This window comes from Rhodnius prolixus, unplaced genomic scaffold (assembly GCF_049639745.1).
Source record: "Rhodnius prolixus isolate KJV_2025 unplaced genomic scaffold, Rpr scaffold_14, whole genome shotgun sequence".
Taxonomy (NCBI): Eukaryota; Metazoa; Arthropoda; class Insecta; order Hemiptera; family Reduviidae; genus Rhodnius; species Rhodnius prolixus.
This window is the reverse complement of record NW_027411594.1, coordinates 6,497,890-6,520,468: the sequence shown is the minus strand read 5'-3', so window position 1 is coordinate 6,520,468 and position 22,579 is coordinate 6,497,890. Positions and strand designations below refer to the sequence as shown.

The 22,579-nt window shown below is 30.6% G+C and overlaps 6 protein-coding genes across 13 annotated transcripts; 3 read left to right on the top strand and 3 right to left on the bottom strand.

Annotated features, from left to right (window-relative positions):
* Positions 1–203: 203 nt before the first annotated feature.
* Positions 204–1,562, bottom strand: LOC141451791 (tRNA wybutosine-synthesizing protein 3 homolog). Its single transcript, XM_074123462.1, has 4 exons — positions 1,380–1,562; positions 1,117–1,284; positions 738–878; positions 204–665 (listed from the first exon to the last, which is right to left on the bottom strand). The coding sequence occupies exons 1-4, from the start codon at positions 1,560–1,562 to the stop codon at positions 564–566; spliced, it is 594 nt and encodes a 197-aa protein (XP_073979563.1). The 3' UTR covers positions 204–563.
* Positions 1,563–1,757: 195 nt separating this feature from the next.
* On the top strand, positions 1,758–3,694 carry DCTN6-p27 (dynactin subunit 6). Its single transcript, XM_074123463.1, has 5 exons — positions 1,758–1,899; positions 1,975–2,145; positions 2,226–2,347; positions 2,421–2,563; positions 3,056–3,694. Exons 1-5 carry the CDS (start codon positions 1,883–1,885, stop codon positions 3,143–3,145), a joined length of 543 nt encoding a protein of 180 aa, XP_073979564.1. The 5' UTR covers positions 1,758–1,882; the 3' UTR covers positions 3,146–3,694.
* On the bottom strand, positions 3,652–9,377 carry LOC141451781 (BTB/POZ domain-containing protein 1-like). 5 transcript variants are annotated; one of them, XM_074123442.1, is made up of 9 exons: positions 9,336–9,374; positions 9,047–9,115; positions 8,556–8,672; positions 7,052–7,194; positions 6,679–6,883; positions 6,417–6,582; positions 5,403–5,644; positions 5,229–5,315; positions 3,652–5,151 (listed from the first exon to the last, which is right to left on the bottom strand). In XM_074123442.1, exons 3-9 carry the CDS (start codon positions 8,661–8,663, stop codon positions 4,795–4,797), a joined length of 1,308 nt encoding a protein of 435 aa, XP_073979543.1. In that variant the 5' UTR covers positions 8,664–8,672; positions 9,047–9,115; positions 9,336–9,374; the 3' UTR covers positions 3,652–4,794. The 5 variants fall into 5 exon arrangements, with proteins under 5 accessions (XP_073979543.1, XP_073979542.1, XP_073979545.1 ...); XM_074123441.1 differs by having other exon boundaries at positions 9,047–9,377; XM_074123444.1 differs by lacking the exons at positions 9,047–9,115; positions 9,336–9,374 and adding an exon at positions 8,747–8,821.
* Positions 9,378–10,313: 936 nt separating this feature from the next.
* Positions 10,314–13,938, top strand: LOC141451786 (uncharacterized). Its single transcript, XM_074123452.1, has 6 exons — positions 10,314–10,469; positions 10,540–10,592; positions 11,458–11,559; positions 12,833–13,014; positions 13,278–13,539; positions 13,645–13,938. The coding sequence occupies exons 1-6, from the start codon at positions 10,439–10,441 to the stop codon at positions 13,753–13,755; spliced, it is 741 nt and encodes a 246-aa protein (XP_073979553.1). The 5' UTR covers positions 10,314–10,438; the 3' UTR covers positions 13,756–13,938.
* Positions 13,939–14,598: 660 nt separating this feature from the next.
* LOC141451785 (uncharacterized) lies at positions 14,599–17,665 on the bottom strand. Its single transcript, XM_074123451.1, has 4 exons — positions 17,462–17,665; positions 16,054–16,496; positions 15,212–15,445; positions 14,599–14,964 (listed from the first exon to the last, which is right to left on the bottom strand). Exons 1-4 carry the CDS (start codon positions 17,593–17,595, stop codon positions 14,789–14,791), a joined length of 987 nt encoding a protein of 328 aa, XP_073979552.1. The 5' UTR covers positions 17,596–17,665; the 3' UTR covers positions 14,599–14,788.
* Positions 17,664–21,789, top strand: LOC141451788 (RNA-binding protein 48-like). 4 transcript variants are annotated; one of them, XM_074123455.1, is made up of 7 exons: positions 17,664–17,994; positions 18,177–18,281; positions 18,362–18,472; positions 18,601–18,794; positions 19,483–19,656; positions 21,033–21,114; positions 21,233–21,789. In XM_074123455.1, exons 3-7 carry the CDS (start codon positions 18,365–18,367, stop codon positions 21,386–21,388), a joined length of 714 nt encoding a protein of 237 aa, XP_073979556.1. In that variant the 5' UTR covers positions 17,664–17,994; positions 18,177–18,281; positions 18,362–18,364; the 3' UTR covers positions 21,389–21,789. The 4 variants fall into 4 exon arrangements, with proteins under 4 accessions (XP_073979556.1, XP_073979558.1, XP_073979559.1 ...); XM_074123457.1 differs by lacking the exon at positions 18,177–18,281; XM_074123458.1 differs by lacking the exon at positions 18,177–18,281 and having other exon boundaries at positions 18,325–18,472.
* Positions 21,790–22,579: the final 790 nt, after the last annotated feature.

Below are 22,579 nucleotides of genomic sequence, written 5' to 3'. Positions count from 1 at the left end.
CAATAATAAGCTTTTGAACAAAGCAAAACAGAATAAATCAATTTTCTTTAACACCTCGCGATATTTAATCTTATTAAAATTTCGTTATAATGAAACTAGTCACGTATATTAATCAAATCAACATTTATTAATATTTTGAAGTGTTTCCACCATATTTTGGACTAACTTTTACTAGGAAATGTGGGATAAGGTAAAAACTAGAATAAACAAAATGCTATGTAGTTTTTTTCGCTTACACATATAAGTACACGAAATTTAAAAAAAGCAATATCAGATTATAAAAATGAAGTATTTTCCTAATATTTTCCAATCACATTACTTTTCCATATTTGCTGTAACGAAGTGTTCTCATAAGAATTGGTTTCTTCTCTTCCAACTTATCGTATTTATTTTTAGCATTACCCTTCTCAAGTTCAAGCTGATTTTATTACGATTAAACATTATTAATTCAAAATCTTCGGTTGGAATCCGTTTCTGCGCTTTCGAAGTGGCTTTTCAATCTTCATTGACAAAGAATTCTTTTAAGTCATGTAACACCAAAATCAATCCGGGAACCGAGTTTATCATTTATTAAATAATCTACTGAATAAATTATCAAATTTCAGAATATTCTCTTGATTTTTCTCCATCTTTTGGTTAGCTTTAGAGACAAGGAAGTTTAAGTACTAAAAAAAAAAAATAAATCAATAAATAAAAATATATTATTGTGTAAAATGTTTTGAAATATTAAAACAAACCTTTTCATCAACAAGTAATTGTCCCATAAATGATATGGGAACTTCCAAATTTAAAGTACTTCTCACTGCGACTGTAATTTTTCCGTTTTTTCCAAGGGTGAAACCAGAATTTTTACAACCACTTTCTAATGCACATGTGAGCTAAAATCAAACAGTAGATTGCAACGATAGGTATTGGTGATCGCTGATTACTCGGGAGTTGCCAATTAAGTGATGGTTGAGTCATATTGAGAGCCTCTTGGCCCACAACTCTTACCTAAATTTCATTACGTGAACATCTGTGCGAATAATTAAAACTGTAATAATAATGTCAAACGACATTCCAACAGTAATCCTTTAATTTTCATGCCGAAATTAAGAAACAAAATACTCAACTTACCATGAACTTGGCCCTTTTTAATGTTCTGCATTGAACATGTAAAATAAAGGGTTCGAATTTAACCACAAGGTTACCACTTTCTTTAAGGATACTTTCTAAAAATTCATTTTCATCTACCTTACAATGGCTTGTGTAAACCCATTTACATCCCGCTTTTTGATCATCGTCCTAGAAATGACATTGAAAATAATTCACAATTAATATTAATAACACTTTTCTAAATAATATTACAGCAAAATTATTGACACAATACACTTCTATACCTTAGATAGTACAACAGTTCTTCCAGAACACGAACTAGTAGTGACGAAATCTTCATGAGAATTTATTTTTTCTATTAGGCTTAGAATTTGTTCGTCTATGCTGCCTTTGAGACTTAAATCGCTAGCTTTCATAATTTCACATTTTATTTTTTTAAACTCTGATTCCGTTAGCTGATTATCCATTTTTAAGGTAAGGGTACGGTTATGCAAGTTAAGTCAAATGAAGAAACTACTAGCACAGAATGTAACCTCCAGCTTCAAACAAAATCTCGAGCCTTGCAGACTGGCAAACAATAACCTCCAGAATTGTTACATTAACTTATTGAGAGAAATCTAATAGGGTAGAAAGTGATTAAGTTAGTGGTAAATTGAACTGCACATCATATGTTTTATTAGTATTATTAAAGTCCTCTTGCATTTTTATGTTGATGTTTTCAAAAATAATCATTTTGTGGTGGTTTTCATCTAATTCAAGTTCAACTTTTTACTGAGACTTTAAAATAATGTCTTCTAGCAAAGAGTAATATTATATTTTTTCAAACATAATGGAACCTTATATTAAAACCTTAAATCTTCACTGATATCATATCTTTAGTCTCAGAATAGGCCAAGGAGCAGTAGTATGTTTGGACAGCAAACTGGTAGGAAGTATTTCCATTGGTCCTAAATCTCTTTTACATCCTAAATCAACTATCATTGCTGAAGGAGGGCCAATAATCATTGGAGAAAGTAATATATTTGAAGAACAGTCCATTGTTCAGCACAGGTAATTCTTGAACGTATACAAGTGTGTCATTAAATCTTATATTTCCAACAGTTTCTTTGATATTTCTGCTTTGTTTTTAGAGTGGATATTGATAAAAAAGATCGACCTAATACTCTCATGATTGGTTCTAATAATGTATTTGAAGTTGGTTGCACAGTTTTAGCAAAAGTTATTGGCGATAATAATGTTTTTGAATCAAAATGTATGTTTTGGCACTTTTTGTTTATATTTATTAGAACTGTTATGTATGTTTTTAAAATAAAATATATTTTAAGGTTATGTTGGCCCTGATATTGAGGTAGGGAATGGGTGTATAATAGGGGCAGGAGTGAAGTTGACAGCTAAAGAAAGACTTCCTGATAATATTATCTTAACTGGGACAAACTATAATAGGACTATAGCAGCTGATCGACCACCGGTAAGTGTTTTTTTTTTTTTAATTTGGGTTAGGGCATACTGGAAGCTGTTTCCATCGATTTAATCTCATTGAATTTGGGTTGGAGCATCCTGGAAAGCTGTATCCATCGACTTAAACTCAATAAAAGCTTCTCAGAGTTGACTGAGCGTTGGCGAATCTCTAGTAAATGCTGCTACTAAAAAAAAACTACAAGTTTCAATGATAGGAGGATGCACATATTCCGGCAAGTCCGCGCTCGTTAATGATTAAATACTATGACTACACAGCCACCAGTCAATCGTTCGACTAATCTCAGTTCTTTCCTTTCGTGTTAGCCACTCAACAGTCAAATATTACATATTTTTGTACACTCGCATCCAACTAATATCAACTGATTATAAAAAATTAAAAACCAAGATTATAAAGTTGCCAGTGTGCCTTTTTCCCCGTATACCCATAATTTATTTATTAATTTGCTAAATAAATAAAATGATAACCTTTTCGTTTTTCCAGCCACAAACTTTACAATTGGATTTCTTAATGAAGGTACTTCCAAATTATCATCATCTTAGAAAGCCAAAAGAAAGACCAAACGTTTTATGATTAAAGCCTTATAATTGAAGTATGACAAATTCGGGAGAATAAATCATTCAAATTTGTCATATTTCAATTATAAGGCAATTCTGTTTCAAAAAGTTGGCTTTACAGAAATTAAATTAAAATAACTGTGACTGAAATATAAAAAGAAATGGTATGAGGTTTAATCTAATTTGAAATTTCATGTCTAATTTATAACGTAATGATCACAAATTCAATATCAAACATGAAGTTTATGGTTTTTCTTTCCAGTGTCCTTGAGCACATATACTAATACAAATATGTGAAAATATGATTTAAATATTAAAAATAATCTTGCTTATAAATTCTGTTGTCAGTCGAACGTATGTAAAGCCGTGGTCAGCTTCGTTGCACTTTATTTTACCCAAATAGCTTTTCGTAGTAACAGCGTTATTTATTTTATTCTTTAATGAAAAAAGCACTATTTAAGTCATTGGGAAATATGTGTATTGGAATAAATATTTATAACATTATAAAATATGTATTACATATAACCCAACAATAAATAAACGTGTATTTTATTATCTTTATGACAATTTGATAGATATTTTGAAATAAATAAGTTCTATTACCCATTAAAACATGTTTCTTAAAAATTGTATCCTTTAAAACGTTTTTGCTGATTTCGGCTTTCGCCTAGCTCCAGATATTGATTTTACAGAATTGCATATTTAAAACTTCTGTCTACACATCTGTGGCATTCTACTTTCTAGAGCCTCTGAATATGCAGGTTATTATTTTAAATTAATTTTTCAATTCAAAAGAATTGAAAAGAGTAAAAAAAGAAACAGGTTGGTTTCCTCGCAGTTGTGTGGCCGACATTTCTGATAGTCGAGTTGCAAAAAAAAACAAAAAAAAAACTGTAAAACGGAGAACTAGCTTGTTTTTCGGTACACTCATTCAGCAAATTGGATAGTAATTGTTACTGATTTTAAATAAAGCTACAATTATTGATAATGGGGAAATTACGCGTTGGTACCTTTAAACTCCAAGTTGACCATACTGTTACGCATCGTATGCTATAAAATTTCAAGATCCTAAGTTAGGCATCAATTATTAGTATGTAAAACATATGTATGTTTTAAATATATATACAGTGCCGTACAAAAGTCTACATACACCACAATATTTCGGGAATTTTCAAAATAAAGAATTATTAGAGTAAAAAATGTGATTTAAACATTTGTAACTATTGTTACTAAATATATATATGAGAGATGAAAAAACCTCTGCCATCTCCCATTGCATATAAATAAAAAGAACGGAGTTCACGCCTGAACAAAAGTCCACCCACAGAATTGATAAATTCAATATTATAATAATACTTACTAGTTAGGGTAAATCTTAATATTTACAAATTTATTAGTTATAGTTGAAACGTGAATATAGGCGGATCTGAGTTAGTTAAGAATTTATTATTATTTAAGAAAGGAAATTCCTGTGCCAGAACGCAGATTAATAGTTAAATTAAATAATCAAGGATTTTCATATCGTAACATTGCAAACATCAATCAAAGAAGCCACGCGAGATATCCTTTCCGACCGAGATAAAAGACAAATTTTCAGGTTGTATGCAGACTTTTGTTCGGCACTGTATATCTAATTAAATATATATATAACATTTCCTTCATGAATCAATCTAAAGGATCTGAAAAAATGATTGCATTGAGCACAGTCATATCATATGGTTGAGATCTTTCCCATGATGAATGTGATAAAAAATCAATATTTACATTCTGATTTTCACATGTAACATTTGACTCTCTACCTAATGGATAAACTCCAACAGAACATAAGAATATGTGAATAGCATATTCTTGGAACGGTTCCAAAGTGGCAACTTCTTTGAACATAATTTCCGCTTTGCTGTTGTAACGAACCATATTCTGTAGTGTTCCATCGGCAAAATGTTCCGGCTCATTTGCTAAACTCACTTTTACCATTAAATTCTCCTTGTAGTAAATATCAGTATCGTTAATTTGAAGATGTAACTGAAAGGGGAATAAAAAATTAATTTAATTAATCAAGTTTTATAAAAATGAAAGCTATTTACCACAATACTACGTACTTCTACTCCTAATATATCTATCTTTGAGTCTGTAGTGAAAATTGAAGTAAGCCATTCAGTACCATCACATCTAGCTTCAAGCACTTCCTGTCGAATCATTTAAATTTCATTAAATCTTACATTTAAAAAAAATCAAAATCAATGATCAATGAAATTTCATTTCATACACTTTACCTTGATATTAAGAGTTGCCAAACATCTATCTTTATATTCTTTTCTTTTAACGTTTTTTTCACACAAAAGGTTTCCCATTGGTGGTAATTGTGGTCTGATTATTCTCAAAAGAATTTCCAATTTTTCCGATTCATTTAATAATTTTGAATTCATCAGTCCAGTTATAAACTCGTTCACCGTGAGCGTTAGAAAACGTAATCTTGGCACCAAAAGTGAGGCTGCATTTCTGGGAGTACTATATCCTAATTAAATTAGACTTAAATTAGTTTAATGACAGAGGTTTCCAAAAGGATTAGAAACTTTCCCTAAAAGGGGCTCAATATTAAGAAGTGTAAAAATAATTTGATTTAGCATGCTAATTCTAGGAGGCTCAAGTATCATGTATATACCCAGCCTTCACATTGTGACGGCTACATTGTTAAAAAAAATCAATTACAATTCAGGGACATGGAACTTTTTAGCCTAACATATGTTTTGGAAATTTGATGCTCCCCCTCATCGGCAAAATAGTACTGCTATGTATTAGGATGTGATTTCTAACGAGACTGGAGTCAACGTTCAGCCTGAGATTAAGGCTAATTCTATGTTTATATCCTGAGCGACTACTCATCCGAACTTTTAAAGAAATATCAATTTGCTAGCAATTTGTTTGTGCTGAAGGCATTTAAAGTTTAATGTCTGAGACTCCTTTTATTTCTTTTGAGTTTGAACCTCGCCAATCGTAGGAGTATTTTCCAATGATACCTACTTGCATTCATCGTCCAGATTTTTGATGCGTATATGCATAATTTTTTAAAATATTTTTTAAGGTCATACTTTTTATATCTTATACATCATATATCTTAAGGTCTAGAAGACTTGGAACAGCACCTGTAGGCAAAGTAAAGCTCACACCACCCATTTTCACACAGAGGTAGCGACATCTCCTAGACCTAAAAGGGCTTGGTATTACCCAGCTTATTTCCCCAACGAAAAATAATATTCATAAAGCTCTTAAAAAAACTTAATCCTAACCTTTTCTATCAACTTGTGCAACTGCCCAACGTTCCACAGCCAACACTAACTCTAATTCAGACGATATATTTAATCTCTTCATATCTAAAATAACATTTAGCGTAGATTCACAGGCATCCAAAAATGAAGAACTTTTAATCACAACGGATGTGTTCATCTGGATTACCTATTAAAAATACTATTTGTTATTATTATATTAAATCAGACCCATTAAAATACGTAAATTACATGTTAAAAATTCATATATTTATAAATAACATACTTTAAGACATAATTTCTCGAGCCAATCTTCACAATGGAATTTAGCAAACTCATACAATGATAATACTTTCTGTGGACTAATGTGTTCATATAAATAAGAAAGACATTTTTTGGTTAAATTTTGTATCATGTATTTTTTCGATGCTCCGTACAAATCGCATGCATTGCTACAACAAATTAGTCCTGGTTGTTCACCATATAAGTATCTAAAAGATGTGTGGAAAAAATGTAAGTTCTTTTAAAATTTTAGGCAACTAGAATAAAAATATTGTGATGTTTAGAGATGTTTTTGACAAAGATAAGATCTTATTGCAGATACTTAAGTTAAATTTTTTTTATTATCTAGTTATTTTTAGCGTAGTACATTTACTAACGAAATCATCTGCTTGAAAGTATCATATTCAATATCTGGAATAAGGATCGGTGGTGACAGATCCCCGTGGGAACACATACTACCATAAAACATTGCCTCGAATACAGGACTTCCTGCCGCCAGTATTAGTTTGTGACATCTTATCTGAAAATATTATTTAAAAATAATATTTTTATTGGTTGGTCTTTGAAAAACTAATCAGGAAATTTACTCTTTGGAAATGCCATTACCTTCAAATTCAGAATTTTGGCAAGTCATTAAATTTTCGTCTTATTTTTTATTAGAGTTGAAAAATTAATTGCAATAAAATGGTAATAGAATCTTTTTAGAAGTGCGGAAGAGATTTCACTTGATATTTTTTCTTGCGGAACACTAACTTACAATAATATAAAGTATTATGTGTTGATGAATTGGAGAGTAATTTGGAAGAAATTAAAAAAGTTACAATAACATGAATCTATTATTTTGATTGCTTTAACACCATATTTAAGATTCTTTTAGATATAATTAATATTTGTAATAAACAATAAAAAAGTGTTGCTGGAAAGCGTTATTTATTGAAGCCAGACAGCTGGACAAAACTCCCTTTAAAACCCATGTACACTTTGATGTCTGTCACTCAAGAGGCGAATTTACGGAACAGCGATGTAACGAAGAACACACTCAGGACACTACTGCTTTAGCGGTGTCTTACAACCCCTTTAAATAAAAGTTTAAAACCAAATCGTTATGAGTTATTTTTTAGAAAATCGTTTTAAAAAAGTGAAAAATCCCTCAGGTGAAGTGGCACTGCCCTTGTATTTACCCTAATATTATCACCTGCCATTTTCACGAGTCATCAAACAAAATATTAAAAGCCATTATGTATTTTCATCTTAGTTTTCCATGACAGAAATACACGTTTTGAAGCCCTTCGAACAAGAAATAATATGAAATGAATACACACTCGACTTACTCCAATAATTACATTTCTAAATGTGATAAATTTACCTTCAGACGTTTAATTTATACGCACTAAACTTAGATAAGTTGAGAATATAACTTATCTCACAGATACATAACAGAATTAAAACTTACAAATAAAAACAAATTGAAAATGCCATTATCTACTTTAACCCCTTAACGTGCACGCTCGAGTTAACTCGAGCGCGCTAAACTGGCCAAACTGTTCACACTCGAGATAATTCGAGCGGCGTTGCACTTAATGCTACTATAATTTTTCACTCTCGAATATAATCGAGAATTGAAAATAATGTGAAAGCAAAGAAAAGCAATCGTTTTATAGATATTTATCATTTACATGGGATTGTAAGCTCTAACAATTACTTATTCAAATATAAAATATAGCGTTTTTTTTTAAAAAAAACTGTGCATTAAGGGGTTAATAGTAAAACTAATCAGAAAAGTCACAAAATAACTGGTTAATAGAACTTACGGGAATAATTTGATAGGATAACAATGTCTCTTTCAACAAACAAATAATATTATCTCAAATTAAAACTTACCTTTTTTTCACTTACTATAAATTCACAATCACTATATAATTCTGAATTATGTAAATAAATAAACCTTTGATTAATATCTGTGAATTTATTTTGCCAATCCACGTCCATGATTGATTACTAAAAAATAAAATAAAATTAAAATTAAAAAACTCTTTTAATGTTTCCTAAAATACTAGTTGAGAACAACTAACTGGATAGAACAAATTGAAAATGAAACCGTATTCAACAATTACTAAAAGAGAAAATTTGCCCTATTGAACTTGACATATTTCTCACATAAATAAAACATGTATGTTTTTATAATAGATCTTTTATTAATGGAGTGTTCTTTTTCCAGATATCTTTTTACTAATCAAGTAAAATGTAGTTCTTGTGACTTATATTTTTAAATTAATATTTGATTAATATTTAAAAATAAGAAAAATATGATACAAGATCACTTCGCTTAGTTATTAAGCATAATATAAAAATTTATTGATTCTGTATTTTACCTTTAAACGTTTTTTTCACCAACTAATGGGCTTTCAGAGATGGATTTAGACGTCCAAAATTTTTTAATACTACAATAACAGAACAAAAATTAATTGTAAGAAGGAAGGAACTCCAAAACTGGCATGAACTTAAATGTGCTCTGATGCTTAAAAGCATCTTAACCCGCTTTAAGAAGAAAATAAATCACTGAGAGAGAGAAATAAGCTAAAAAAAAACTTTTTTCTCAAATATTTACTTCAATGAATAATTGTTAAAGTTTTGTTTGTAATTGTAAGAATAAACTGATACCTAAAACCTAGGAAGAGAAGGGATTACCGAATGGAACAAAACAAGCCTTGTTCAAATATTTAAAAACTAGTGTTTAAATTGAACTAGTAGTGTTATCTAGTAAAAGTTAAGTAAACTAAAAGTCACAACTAGAATAAATTTAGTTACTATTGTTGCCGCTAGATAGTGTAAGCTTGTCAATTCTGAAGTTTTGTTGGTTTTTAAGTAGGAACTCGTTTAAGTTAGAATTATTAACTGGATGACTTATGAATAAATTAAGTAAATTAAACTAGTTCAGCTCTCGATTACACTTAAATCTTGCCAAAATTTTTGCACAATGCAATAACTTAAAGCCAGTAGATTGATTGGTGGTCGTAGGTAAAAGTCAGAAATTAATTAAGAATTAATTTTCCACCTGACCATAAATATTTATGACTTTCACGAGATAGTGTAATGGATTACCACGGGGAGATCCTGGGTTCAATTCCAGCTACCGGTCCTCAGATTTTTTCTGTTTAGGAACTTCTCATTGCCCCGTAATGGACTTTGTTGCCCGTAACGAATTTAAACTATCCAGTGGCTGGCAGTGCACAGAAAAAAAAACACCCGATACTCATTTCTTCACACGTTGAGATCCCTTTTAAAAAAAAAATTGCTGTAAGAGTAGGTTGTATGAGGGAAAGGGTTAGCTCATTGGTTAGCGCATACTGGATTCCAACGTGGAGATCGCCGGTTCGAATCCAGTTGCTGGCCCTCAGATTTTCTTTTCCTTCTTCTTACAGCTCACTATTTGGTCACCGTATTGTCTGTAATAAGATAAACACTGTTCGAAGGCAGGCAGTGAATTGAAAAAAGCTCTGAGCGCCAATAACTTTAGGATGTTGGCCTACCTTAAATTAAACAAACAAAAAAAATGTAGGATGTGTCGACGTTTCGCAACAGATTTTATCCTAAATTACAATTTTATTCAGTAACAATATAAAAATAAAATCATATGTAACTAAAAAAATTATCCATTTTATTTTTAACATTCTATTGCCTTCAAAGTTTTATATAATTAAGGGAAAATTATATATTTGTGTATATTTTGTTTTTCAATGTTTTTCTTTTAATTACTGAGTAAAATGTTACTAAGTGAACGTTATTATCCGAACGGTTAGTGCTAAAATTGTGGCTACATGTTTTCTTAAATTCTTAAAAGTGGCTAATTATTTTTTTGTTATAGATAGAAGAAAATGCTTACAGGAAGAATGTGTTTTAACTTTACCAAAACACTGTGTAAGTTAACTTTTTGGAGATCGGTTTACTACGGACACTTTATATTGTTAGAATCTTAGGCTGATTTGGAAAATTAGGAGAATATCGTGCTCCTTCAGCTGCTCGCAACTTATAATTAATTCATCCATGTTTATATGGAATCATCTTGAACTTGGGAACCATCCAGAAATAGCCTCTAATGCTTAAAGGTCTCATTTGGAAAGTTTGCCCATTCACTCCAAAACACTCTACCATCTCTATCGCTTCATTCCTTACCAAAAAGAAGCCCTCTCTTGGGTTTTCTCTTTTTACAGTTCTTTTCTTGGATTTTCCCTAACAGTTTGGTTACCATTTTCCCTAACAGTTTGGTTACCATTTTCACTCAATTGATCTTCATTCAATTTTCTAATATTACCTCTCATTTCTCTATTAGCTTTTCATCCTCCAAACATTCTCTAGTGCAGCTTCGGGTGATCTTTCTACGTCACTGCAACATATTCCTAAGTCATCGCCTCAGGTTCATCTTTTCACGAGCCTATATAATTTAAATTATTTTGTAGCTCACCTAGATAAACTGACTTCATTAAATGAATTGAACCTTCTACAGAAATCCAATTCCATTGTTCTTAGCTTTTGTCTTGTTTTTCTAGGTGAATGTCTATGTCACCGCACCGATTAAGGAAATACTTCAACAATAGAATTAGTACTACTCTTCGTTGATTCTTTGAAGCAAGCTGTAATCTACAAAACTAAAAATACTTATTTTGTTGACTCGAATATTATCTCGTTGTTCGCATATTTCTCTGAAGGAAGCTATCACGATCTAGCTCACCACAGTTAAAGTCCGGCATTTATTTACTAATTATGAAACTAATTATATTTTCAGATAATACCTGGATTTATAACCAATGGAATAATGATCTCAGGCGGTCCGAAAATGTTCCTATCAAGAAATTCAACAGCCCTGCCACCATTGTTAAAATTGTTTGTGAGTGCAATAGATTTCTTTTTTATTAATTAAGTTTGGTGACAGATTCATTAATGACCATGGAAAAAAAAAGGGCGACCTAGTTAGTTGCATCTAGCCCTGCACTAATTAACAGATTATTGAGTTAGAAAATAAGTAGTTTCACTGAAATTAAGGCGGAGTGCGACTTTTTCCACAGATTTTGAACTTGTATTACGAAAAAAAGGACGACCTGGTCTTTAACTTTCGGGCTTGCCCCATTAACCGGTTATTTGTGATTAAAAATCAGTTCCTTTACCGAAATTAAGCAAACATTCTGACTTTGTCCACTATTTTTCGATATTAATTCATGAAAAAAGGACGAACTAGTTTGTTACATCTAGTCCTGCCCTATCAAATAGATATTAGAGATGGAAGATTTGTTTTTTCACTGAATGTAGGCCAGGATTTCTACTTTTCCACTTCTTTTTGAATATTCATTTTAAAAAGAGACGTCCTTGTGTATTGCATGTAGTTCTGCCTCAGTAAATGGATATATGAGATGAAAAATCAGTTTCATTAATGAATCTAGACAAGCAATCCGACTTTGTCCACAGTCTGTTAATTTTCATAATTAAAAAAAAGGACGTCCTGGTCTGTAATTTTCAGCCCTGCTCTAGTAATTGGATAATTGATTCTAAGCCAGTATTCCTACCTCTCCCATTGTTCCTGATACTGCTCTATACAAATAAAAGACTTTATATGAAACACTTAGCCTTGTGCCAGTGAATGATTGTTTGAGATTGAAAATCACACTTTTCGGGCGATCTAGGGCTGTATTCATAGTTTTTCCATTTTATATGCAACTTGTATTATAAAGAAAGCTCAACACAGTCTATCGCTCGTAGGCTTTTTAATTGTTTTTAATATCTTCTGTAAGGGTTCACAAGAAAAGATCGTTCACAAGAGAAAGTTAAAGTACTCCTGAAGCCCAAATATTAATAAAAGAAATATGTTAAGGAAAATAGGAGAAAATTTAGAAACAAATTTAAATAAAACTCATAAACTTTTTTTAACAATCTAATTCGCTGAAATTACGAGTTGAAGAATGAGTGAAATGTTTGGCTACTGGCTGATTTGTGTACCTTTTGTCGTTAAATCATTTTATTTAAATGTAAGTTTTTGTTAAGGAGATCTTGATGAAGTATTGAAGTGATCGTATTTACTGGAAGGTTGTTAAGTACAATGTTTTATTAGATGCAGCATTTATATAATTTTTGTTTTAACAAATTTTAAAAAAATAATTATTAACCAGGAAAATAAAGAGATAACAGATATCAGAAGTAAACCAGAAAAATTAAGTGACATAAAATTATGTAAAACGATAGTTGAAAAGAAGATAAGCATTAATGATGCTAAAGAATTGTTACCTAAATGGTTGAGTGAAGGTACTATGAGAACTGATGTACAAAAAGTCATCCAGCGAAATATATTCAGGTATTTATAAAGAAAATATTTTGAAGTCTAATTTTAGATTCTGAATGGAATTTCTGGGTGGCTGTTAATATATTGCGATATCCAAATTATCACCTCCTAAAAAACATTTCCAAAAACTACCCACGCATTACATAGACTTCAGCGAAATGTGTAACTGCAGGAACGAGAAGCTCCTCAAAAAAAAAAAAAATGTACCCTAAAGTTGACAATTTATTGATCCAATAAAAGAATGAAATAATTTTTTTGTTAATGTATTTTTCTAGAAAGGATTGTGCTGTGAAAATGCAATCTAACAAGTACTTAACGTGCAACGCTGCAGAAGCGTTTGAAATTTTGCAACCATCCTCACAATCAATATCACGAACTGTACTATTAGCCCGTTTTACCAATGATTTTTTAAATTCTCCCAAGTTGCAACAGTGGACCACCCATTCATTGAACACCATACAATATACCAGCAATCCTTCGCATAAGAAAGCATTCTCATATTTAACTACACTAATTCGTATTTATGATGTTATAAAAGTGAGTAGCCGTTACTTCTTGCACTAAGCCAACATCTTCTTTTATTTTAAGAAGAGTTATTATGAAATTAAAAAAATTAATTATTTTTTTATTTTTTATTTGAAGATCAAAGTTAACAAATCTCATAAACAGAACAACCTCCTGACTTTATTATTAGCTGTATTGGTAACAGCAGCTACTTGGAAATTAATTGTCATAAGGGCAAAAATCAGATGAAATCGAGGAGCTTTATTTGAAAAAACAAACAAATCTAAGTTACGAGGTGTTTTTTTTTATGTCCCCTCTCTAAATATTTTTAAACATTTAGTTTTAACTAAATAAGGAGTGCAATGAATATTGTTAAATAACCCAAAAATCTATATAAATGTAAAAATATTCAATTAAATATCTCAAAACATCTTCTTTTTTTTTAATTCCTTATGAATAATAATATAAAGAATGTTACTTCAAACAGACTTTCGTTCAGAAATACACTATTTATATGTAATTTTTTTTTTATTTAATGTTGAATTAAATTTTACATATTAAGTATTTAAATAGTAATAACTAGTTAAATGGGTAACTTCTGTTCACACTTTTGGACAACATGGGTACTTCTTGAATAATGAATGAACGTTTTTTCATTCCTTTATTATTATTTCTTAATTCCTTTCTAATAGTTTTCAAGTGATAGCCCTGTTCGAGTACAAGCCTTTTAACACATTAATCGAGTAGATTTAAACGTTGTTAGTTTTATTGATGTTGTTTAGGCGGAGCCATAGTTCTGAATAACAGAATGTTATATGGAATAATATTCTACATGCATGAAAATGTCAAGAGAAGGCTCAAGGAAATGTACTCAGCAATTTTTTCACTTTTCCCCCTCTATAGGTACTTAATAAAGAATGAAATTAGGCAAAAACGAATTTAAATTATTTTGAACATTTATTTTACGGTTCACCATCAACTTTGGTTTATGAATGAATGCAGAACATGTTTTATTTCAATTTTGATGTGCCTAATTTTGATTTAATTGAAGAATTCTGTCGGAATGAAACAGTTAAGTTAAAAATGACACAATTTGTGTAGTAAAAATGTTTATTCTATAAGTTGATTCTTTATAGATGGAAACTTTATGAATCGATATAATTGAATATTGTATTAAAGCATAAAAAAATTAAATCAGACAATATTCATATCTCAATTTGTCATAAAAATACAAGTATTATTTGGAGCAAACAATAAAAACATCAAAATAAAGACTAAAAGACTATCCAGTCTGTACTACATCTTGCAGTTCTTGCGTAGGAACCTTTCTATGAAACACTTTAGATTCCAAGTCTTTGTTTATTAAACTTAACAATTTCACTTTCCAATTTTCATCCGACAGTTCTTGAGTCCCATCATTTTTCTCAGATACAGTGCAGTCTTCTTTATCTTGAATACCTTAAAACAGTTAAAAAAAAAAAGTGTTAAAAAAATAAACTGAACTCATATGTTTTAATTTACAAGAATATATTCAGTTCACTCCCAGCGATCTCACTAAGACAAGAAATAATAAAAACTAAATTCACTGATTAGAAGTAAACAGTTTTCTAATTCTTGAGCTTTTATCATTATAATCGTTTTTTTTTTTTTAACACGATTAATTAATAAAAACAAAAAAGAATTCTAAAAAAAAATGATACACTACCAATTTCTGTACACAGAGACATCTGAGATTCAAATTCATTACTCTGATTTAGGCGGTCGGTAGTTTTTTGAACAGACACTTCCATATCAATGGATTTTTCATTTCTGATAGTATCTAGAGAGCGCAGACATGTTTCCACAATCTCAACTGTTCCTTTTTTCAAATGGTCAACATTTTTTACCTTTTCTAGGTTTTCGTTAATAGTTGACGATTCAATTTCCTTGGGTTTATTTCCTACAAAAGTAGAAAATAGGACATAAAGACAAATAAAAAACACAAATATGACTAAAAAAGCTAAATAAAAAATAATTTTTTTAATGCCACAGAGGAAAGCGTTACAAATGTATTTGTTCCCTTTAATAGAGAAATTCCAATGCTTACCCAATAGATAAGCTCAAGGTTCATCTACTTCAAAGATTTTATTTAAATATTAAATGCAAGATTATAGAATTCCCAAAAATGGCGCTTTACAAGGGGCAAAAAAACCTATAGATCCCCAGCAAAAGCAAATTTTTTACTAAAAAAGAATTCTGCAGAACCAATAATTCTGATGTGATTTTTTTGGTATGTATTAAAGAGCAGGTCCCTTGGTTTTCGAAAAAATAGCGGAAAATTAAAAAAAAAAATAAGAAAAACATTTAGAAAGATTAGCACTTCTAAAACACGTAATGTAGTGTTTAGAACTCCCCAATAGTAATAATAATTCATTAATACAAAATTAAGCATTTGTTGGTACCACTAGAATTACAGATATTTTTTCTAATTTAAATATGTAATTGTTATAACAATTTCAATAGAACAGGATAACAGAACATCAATACTTATAGATAAGAATTCAACACCTTCCAAAGATTCCTCTGCCTTTTCTTCTTCTTTTTCATCTAAAAATCTTTTATGTACTCCAGAATAACGTAAATTCGGTATTTTATGACATTTTAAATCACTAATTGTAGGTTGCAATACCACAACAGGAGTACTATTTCTTACAGTAGCTTTTTTCTTATGTTTTCTAATTCTTTTCTTTTTGATACCAGGCTGTAAAAATGTATTAATGTCGTCAAATGTGTCATTAGTTATTTCTAATTCTGCTGGGCTTTTATTCTGTTTTTGTAGTAATTCATTTCTTTTTTCTTCTAATTCTTTTTGTAGAAGTAAAACCGATTGATTCGCATCTTCATCTTCTTTGTCTTTGTTCTTCCTTTTTCTTTTCACTTCTTTAATTTCTTCAGAATTGTATATTTTTGGGACACTACGTAAGATTTCAGGGCTACTGGTCGACTTGACTCTGAAAAATAGAAATCTGTACATAGTTCAGAGAAATACTTGCGAATTCTAATAAAACTATACTAAAGAAAATCAAGGAATAAAGATAAATTACGTTAAAACGAAGTATATGTTAGCGAAAAGATATAAAGCAATTGTCTGCCTAATACGCGAGTCTATACAAGTTATTTAGAGGCATCCCCTAAATACGGTAATATTCAGATGGGATGAACGTTATAATGAGATGTTATGAAGGCAGAAATATCGATGATGTCGGTTATAAATATATTAGAGTACTCCCACTAGCAGATTGTAAATGGGTTTGGAATTAGAAGGTAAGTAGGTACAAATTGGAAAAATATAGATTGTATTATTCATACAATGAGTAAACGTAGACAAGTCAATGTCGCTGACTGGAAGGTAAAAGCCGATTCCAATACACTGAGAAATGCAAAAATATTCAAGTAAAAAGGATTTTCAAAAACGTTTACATCTGTAAAAATAATTAGGCATTTATTTACCTGAAAGTAAAAATAAAATAAATAAAAGTCTATTTCACGAAAAATCATCGGCTAGAAGCGGTTTTATACGCCGGTAAAACCTGGTAATAAAGAGTAATAAACCCCTGAAGATGACAAGCTCCGTGCTAAGTTGTTAAAGTATGAAGGAAATGTACTTCACTCTCAATTGGATAATTTTGTTGAGATCATAATATGCCCCAAGTACAAGAAGGGAGAACACGTCGAATATGAAAATTATTTGTATTTATTCCTCATCTACAGTCACACACATTATTAGGGGGCTTTTCTGCAACTGCTAAAGGTTTTTCTAATAATTTCTAAATGACACTACTAAATGAATAACCAAAATTCAGCACCAAGCAAGAGATTGATGGTACAAGTACTATATGTTAAAATCTTCTTTAGACACATTTTATGAAAGCAAGATTATATATTAAATTAGAAATCAAGTCATAAAACCACTTACACGATTATATCATCCTCTCTTATTATTTTAACAGTTTCATTACTTGGTAGCCAGGCGTCGTTCAGAAACAATGTAATAACTTTTAGATTAAGAATTGATTTGATATGCTCTTCAATGTCTTTTATAAGTTTCATTTTTTTGTAGTTTATATAAATAAAACATTTAAGAAGCTCCTCGGTATTGTTGTCTACATTGACAAGAATTCTGAAACCGTGTGAATTATTATTTTCCATAATAGTAAATACAAATTGATAAGCCTAAAACACTTAATACGGTTGTAAACTACAAATACCGGTACACTATACAACCACGTAAACAAATCTGAGTTACTTTAAATTCTTAGTCGCGTAGGCATTTGATAACATTCAAACGTAATTTCTCATCTCGCCTGTAGTTCGTAAAACAACTACAGCAGCACAAATAATTTAACCAGGATAACCGTTTTGAGGTTTTGTTTTTGACAGTTCTAAATCTTACTGCAGTAATACGCACATGCCTTCTAACTTAACAGAATTGAATGTACACTTTTTAAGGTGAGAAAAGGTTATTTCATTCTACTAAGTAGTGCTTATGTATATTTACTTTATTAAGATTTTTCTATTTTTTTGTGGCTGCATCAACCACTGAGGCCATAATTATTATATTTTGTTATTATTATTCTTGACGTCGGAAGTCACTATTTCAAAAAAAGTATTTCTTTTTTTGCATCATCTAGCAGACAAACTTAAATTTGGTTCGTACAGCAGGTTATATAATTCAAGTTTCTGTAGCAATTTTTACTTATTTGGAACTCAACTGTGGAGAAGACACAGTTAACTGGGTAAAATTAAGTAATTTTTACTTATGTTTTTTGCTTTGTTTAGCAATTTTTGTTTAGCTGTTTGGTTCCTTAACTTATAGATAATGAACAAAAATAACGAAGATGCTATTGTTCTCCCTCATCATGTACCTGAGGAATTTTGTAGAAGCAGAGCAATATATAGACAAGGAAAAAAACTTACTGCTGTGAAGGTACCATCAAAACTGTATCCTACTCAAAGATAAAATGCTAAGATTTTTATACAAGATTAGCAATTGTTTTTTCAATGTTATTTTTTGTACAGTTTATATATTTTCCTTGACAAAGCAAGTATTCACAGGTTTACACTGTTAGCAAAGAATCTTCTCATCTCCTTATATTCAATGTACCTGCAATTAATCTCAGCACTGAACTTCGATTACTTTGTGAACGATTTGGAAAATTAGCTCTGTTTGAGAAATTAGCAAAAGGAATTGAATTAGAAGAATTTACCGATGTATTTCATGTGAATTATTTAAAAGAGCCAAGTGCCAGGTTGAGTATTTTATTATTATTATAAAGTTGGACTGATTGTTTTTCATTCTTGATTTAAAAGCCGTGTAATAACATTATTCATACACCTACTCTACATCATATAGTCTCTTAACTCATATGTTTCTCTTATAGAAACAAAGATAATTTGAATTAATAACATCATTGAATTAAATATTTTAATTATGACAAAGAGATAATGCTCATACTTATTATAAGGTCACAATTAAGAAATGCGACACCTAGGGACGTTCATAAAATCTATGCTCTTTCCTTAAAAATTTAATGCTTATGTTTTTTATAGGTGAAATTTTACATATTTTTAAAAAATATCAGATTTCTATTTTTAATTATTATACTACATACACAATTAAACCCAGAATCTTTATTTATCCTATTTGCTTAGTCACCAAGGTTATTCTACTTTGTTTTAAACTTTATAAACTAGTTTTTACATAAAGGTTTAATTTAATTGGTAAAAAATTTTATTTCAAAAAAATAATAGTTCTACGTGCATATCATTAATCCTATAATAAAGTTTCTTGAATTTCTAATTTTTATTAAACAAAGCAAAATACCAGTCACCCGTGAATAGTGGTATTTCACTTGTATCGCCTTTGAAATGATTACATGTAAATACAGTTTTGAGATATGAGCGAACTAATTTTAAATATAGACTTTTTTTTTTTAGATATGCAAAGAAATTTTTGGATAATCGAAGCTTCTATGGTGGATTTCTGCATGTTTGTTATGCACCTGAAAAAGAAACATTAGAAGAAACTCGGTTAAAGTTGATAACGAGGAGAAACGAGATCGCAGTTCGTACAGGCAGAAAAGTGAAGACGAAATCTTTAATTCCTTCTAGGTATGTTTTTTTGTTCTTTCTCTTTATCTAGATACATGAGGTACTGATTTTAATTTGTTTTTATGAAACGCAAAAAAAAAATTGTGAAAAGTATCTAAATTAGCTATCTAAAGTTGCTAAATTTCTCCCATCATTTGCTTGTCCTTTTGGCTGTAATGAAGATATTGCAGGGATTCGTTTTTAGACCTAACTAAAGTTTAAGCTGATGTAGAAACGACTTGGATGGTCGATGTGCATTCATCTTCTGCATTGGCGATCTCTAACTGAACCGTTGGCGAAGACTCGAGTGTACAGAGGGATACGCCTGCTTTCTGTGGTACCTAGAGCTTTAAGGCTGAAGAGGTAGTTACTTAGGGCCAGCATGCGAGGTGGAAGTTGATCCCACTAGCCTCTGTTGGGCGTACTTACTCAAGGTTCCGCTGAGAAAAGGCTGAAGGTCTTAAAACTGGACAAGGCTGTGCCTTCGCCCACACAATCTGCCTTTATTCTTTTTTACATGGCATGTTAGGCTCAGAAACATTTTCAATGGTCCACAAGTTGAGCATCCGTGTAGATTGTGGCCGAAGTTTGGTTGAGACTCATGAAAGGGCCAATATTAATACATATTTGAAAGCTGTTAAAAAGTTAAATGTCTGTCTGATTAGGGACAACCACGGTAATTTCTTTCTAATTCAAGTTCAAATAAATTCAGAAATACAAAAAAAAATCTCTCTTCGTAAAAAATGGATAGACAAAGAATGGAAAAACATAAATGAAGAAAACAATGTTTGTAGAAAAAGTGACCATTGTATTTAGAATCCTAACGAACTTTAATTTTTCTTTGAACTTATTTCTCAAAACTTTATTTATATAAAAATCATTTATGTATCATTTTAAATTTATCATTTATTTGTTATAAAAAGGAAAACAGCCATTCTTACTAAATAATCTTCCGATGGTAGTTTTAAGCAAGCGCGATTGACTGGCAGTCGTAGACAAAATCTCTTACAACAATTGATAATATAGAATTAATAATGGAAAAGCATGCTATGCAATTGTAGCAGATACGAAGTATTATGTACGTTTTGTACGCTTGCCCAGTTTACCAGCTTCAGGAAAAACTATATAAATCGTAATGCTTAACATATTTTAAAGTTTCAATAATCTTTCACCATAGATATTTAGTAACGAACTTCGGTACCTACACAAAATATTTAAATATTTATTACCATAATCTGAATATGTTTAGATTCAGATCTTTTGTGATAGATAAATCAGTTATTGTTTATGTTGGAGAATAAATAATAACTTTTGGGTAATACTATGGACCATGTAAAAGAAAGGAGAGATTTCTGATTTATCTTTTCTATTCTATTCTTAACTATCTATTATTTCAGGTTCAATAAAATTCTTAAAAAACGGCCAGCTATTTTAGAATCTACCTACGTAGAAGAGTCAGGAACAAGTTATCTAAATTTGGTAAGTTTAGGAGTACTTAAAAAAAAAGATATTTATTTTATTTTCTTCAGCTTTTTTTCTATTAAAATAAATATATCTGTTTTAAGATGATATTTATTTTTTATTATTATTAATCCAGGTACCCAATTTGGATAATCAGAAGGTACCGCAGTTGGCCTCTGTTCCGCCCACATTAATCCCTGTGCCAATTTTAAAAAAGAAAACATACTGTAAAGAAGAACCACCGAAGAAAATTCCAAGAATAGTTTTTCACAAAAATAATAATTCTGAATGAGTTGAAAGTAAACATATTTCAAGTTTTTGTTTTTCTAATATAATAATTTTTACTATTTACTTTGTCTTACAAATCTCTAAAGCAGCAGATCGTTGGTCGATTCGACTAAAGAGGGTTCACTCTTAGTTCTGCGCGTTTTTGGCCAAGTTACAATGTAGCCAGCCTCTCTTTCTCTTGAACATCTTTCAACATAGAAAAAGAAGGAATACATTCTTGGGATACAAAAAATTTAAATAGAAGTCAGTTTCTGACAAAACTTTCCCTTACTTTGTTACAAATAATTAATAGTCCGTGCGATTTTTCTTTGTAAATCATATAAATTTTCATAGTGGGAAGAATATTTTATTTCATTTATTTATTTTGTTGAACTTTATTTATTATATGTTTTTTTGAACATTTGACCTCTGTTTTCTTTCTTGCCTTAAATCTGCTCGGCATTTAGATCGCTAATTTATGGTAAAGCCCAATCAGGGGGACTCATTTTAAGGAAAGAAACACTGTACATCATATAAAGTGTTTACTACTGTATATACATATGTGAACACGTACATATATATGAGTGCGCACGAAGAAAAATATAAAAAGGTAAGTTGCGAAATCGAAGTGTCGTTATTAAATGATAGAAGAAGGAGTGGAATTATGAAGAGTTAAAAACATTTAATTTGTATTTTGTTCACTTCTTTTTATTAGTCATATTTACAATTACAACAAATGTTGCATCAAGTAAATTTGTTCATAGTGGTTAAGTTCACTTGAAAATCATGTAAGAGCAATCACCCTGTGGATTACACGCGCATCAGTAGGTAAAGTAAAGTAATCGCCTATTTTTTCAGGCGGGGCTTAACGTACAACTACCAATTAGGTGTCGTGGACGGAGGCAAACATACTTTACTGTAAATTTCTTTTATTAACCATTAAATAAAATCCAAGGCCTAAGGCCGGGAATCGAACCCAGTACCATAATACATATTAGCTTCGCAGGTCTCGCCTCTAACCGTTCGGCTACCGTGGCGCCTCGCATCAGCAGGTACCTAGGCCACAACCGCTTCAAGCGACGAGGAGGATTGTCTGGAAGGTGAGGAGAGGAGAGTTGTTATTCAAGAGGATTAGGATGGAGTGCCAGTAGGCTGTGAAATATAATTTGTATTATTTTATTTTTTTGTTGCAATTTTTTCGACATTCTATGTAACA

What these genes read in the sequence shown, in the direction of transcription:
- LOC141451791 (XM_074123462.1), bottom strand. Translation starts at nt 1,562, where the DNA reads ATGGATAATCAGCTAACGGAATCAGAGTTTAAAAAAATAAAATGTGAA. An exon ending in GAACTGTTGTACTATCTAAG is followed by an intron (nt 1,285 to 1,379) that starts GTATAGAAGTGT and finishes TGTCATTTCTAG; the next exon opens with GACGATGATCAAAAAGCGGG. An exon ending in TAAAAAGGGCCAAGTTCATG is followed by an intron (nt 879 to 1,116) that starts GTAAGTTGAGTA and finishes GTTTGATTTTAG; the next exon opens with CTCACATGTGCATTAGAAAG.
- LOC141451785 (XM_074123451.1), bottom strand. Translation starts at nt 17,595, where the DNA reads ATGAAACTTATAAAAGACATTGAAGAGCATATCAAATCAATTCTTAAT. An exon ending in AGAGAGGATGATATAATCGT is followed by an intron (nt 16,497 to 17,461) that starts GTAAGTGGTTTT and finishes TCTATTTTTCAG; the next exon opens with AGTCAAGTCGACCAGTAGCC. An exon ending in GGCAGAGGAATCTTTGGAAG is followed by an intron (nt 15,446 to 16,053) that starts GTGTTGAATTCT and finishes CTACTTTTGTAG; the next exon opens with GAAATAAACCCAAGGAAATT.
- DCTN6-p27 (XM_074123463.1), top strand. An exon ending in CAGTCCATTGTTCAGCACAG is followed by an intron (nt 2,146 to 2,225) that starts GTAATTCTTGAA and finishes CTTTGTTTTTAG; the next exon opens with AGTGGATATTGATAAAAAAG. An exon ending in TAATGTTTTTGAATCAAAAT is followed by an intron (nt 2,348 to 2,420) that starts GTATGTTTTGGC and finishes ATATATTTTAAG; the next exon opens with GTTATGTTGGCCCTGATATT.
- LOC141451781 (XM_074123441.1), bottom strand. Translation starts at nt 8,663, where the DNA reads ATGGACGTGGATTGGCAAAATAAATTCACAGATATTAATCAAAGGTTT. An exon ending in TCGAGAAATTATGTCTTAAA is followed by an intron (nt 6,583 to 6,678) that starts GTATGTTATTTA and finishes TATTTTTAATAG; the next exon opens with GTAATCCAGATGAACACATC. An exon ending in TAGATATATTAGGAGTAGAA is followed by an intron (nt 5,152 to 5,228) that starts GTACGTAGTATT and finishes TTCCCCTTTCAG; the next exon opens with TTACATCTTCAAATTAACGA.
- LOC141451786 (XM_074123452.1), top strand. Translation starts at nt 10,439, where the DNA reads ATGTTACTAAGTGAACGTTATTATCCGAACG. An exon ending in ATCCAGCGAAATATATTCAG is followed by an intron (nt 13,015 to 13,277) that starts GTATTTATAAAG and finishes GTATTTTTCTAG; the next exon opens with AAAGGATTGTGCTGTGAAAA. An exon ending in GTATTTATGATGTTATAAAA is followed by an intron (nt 13,540 to 13,644) that starts GTGAGTAGCCGT and finishes TTTTATTTGAAG; the next exon opens with ATCAAAGTTAACAAATCTCA.
- LOC141451788 (XM_074123457.1), top strand. Translation starts at nt 18,365, where the DNA reads ATGAACAAAAATAACGAAGATGCTATTGTTCTCCCTCATCATGTACCT. An exon ending in AAAAACTTACTGCTGTGAAG is followed by an intron (nt 18,473 to 18,600) that starts GTACCATCAAAA and finishes AAGTATTCACAG; the next exon opens with GTTTACACTGTTAGCAAAGA. An exon ending in AAATCTTTAATTCCTTCTAG is followed by an intron (nt 19,657 to 21,032) that starts GTATGTTTTTTT and finishes CTATTATTTCAG; the next exon opens with GTTCAATAAAATTCTTAAAA.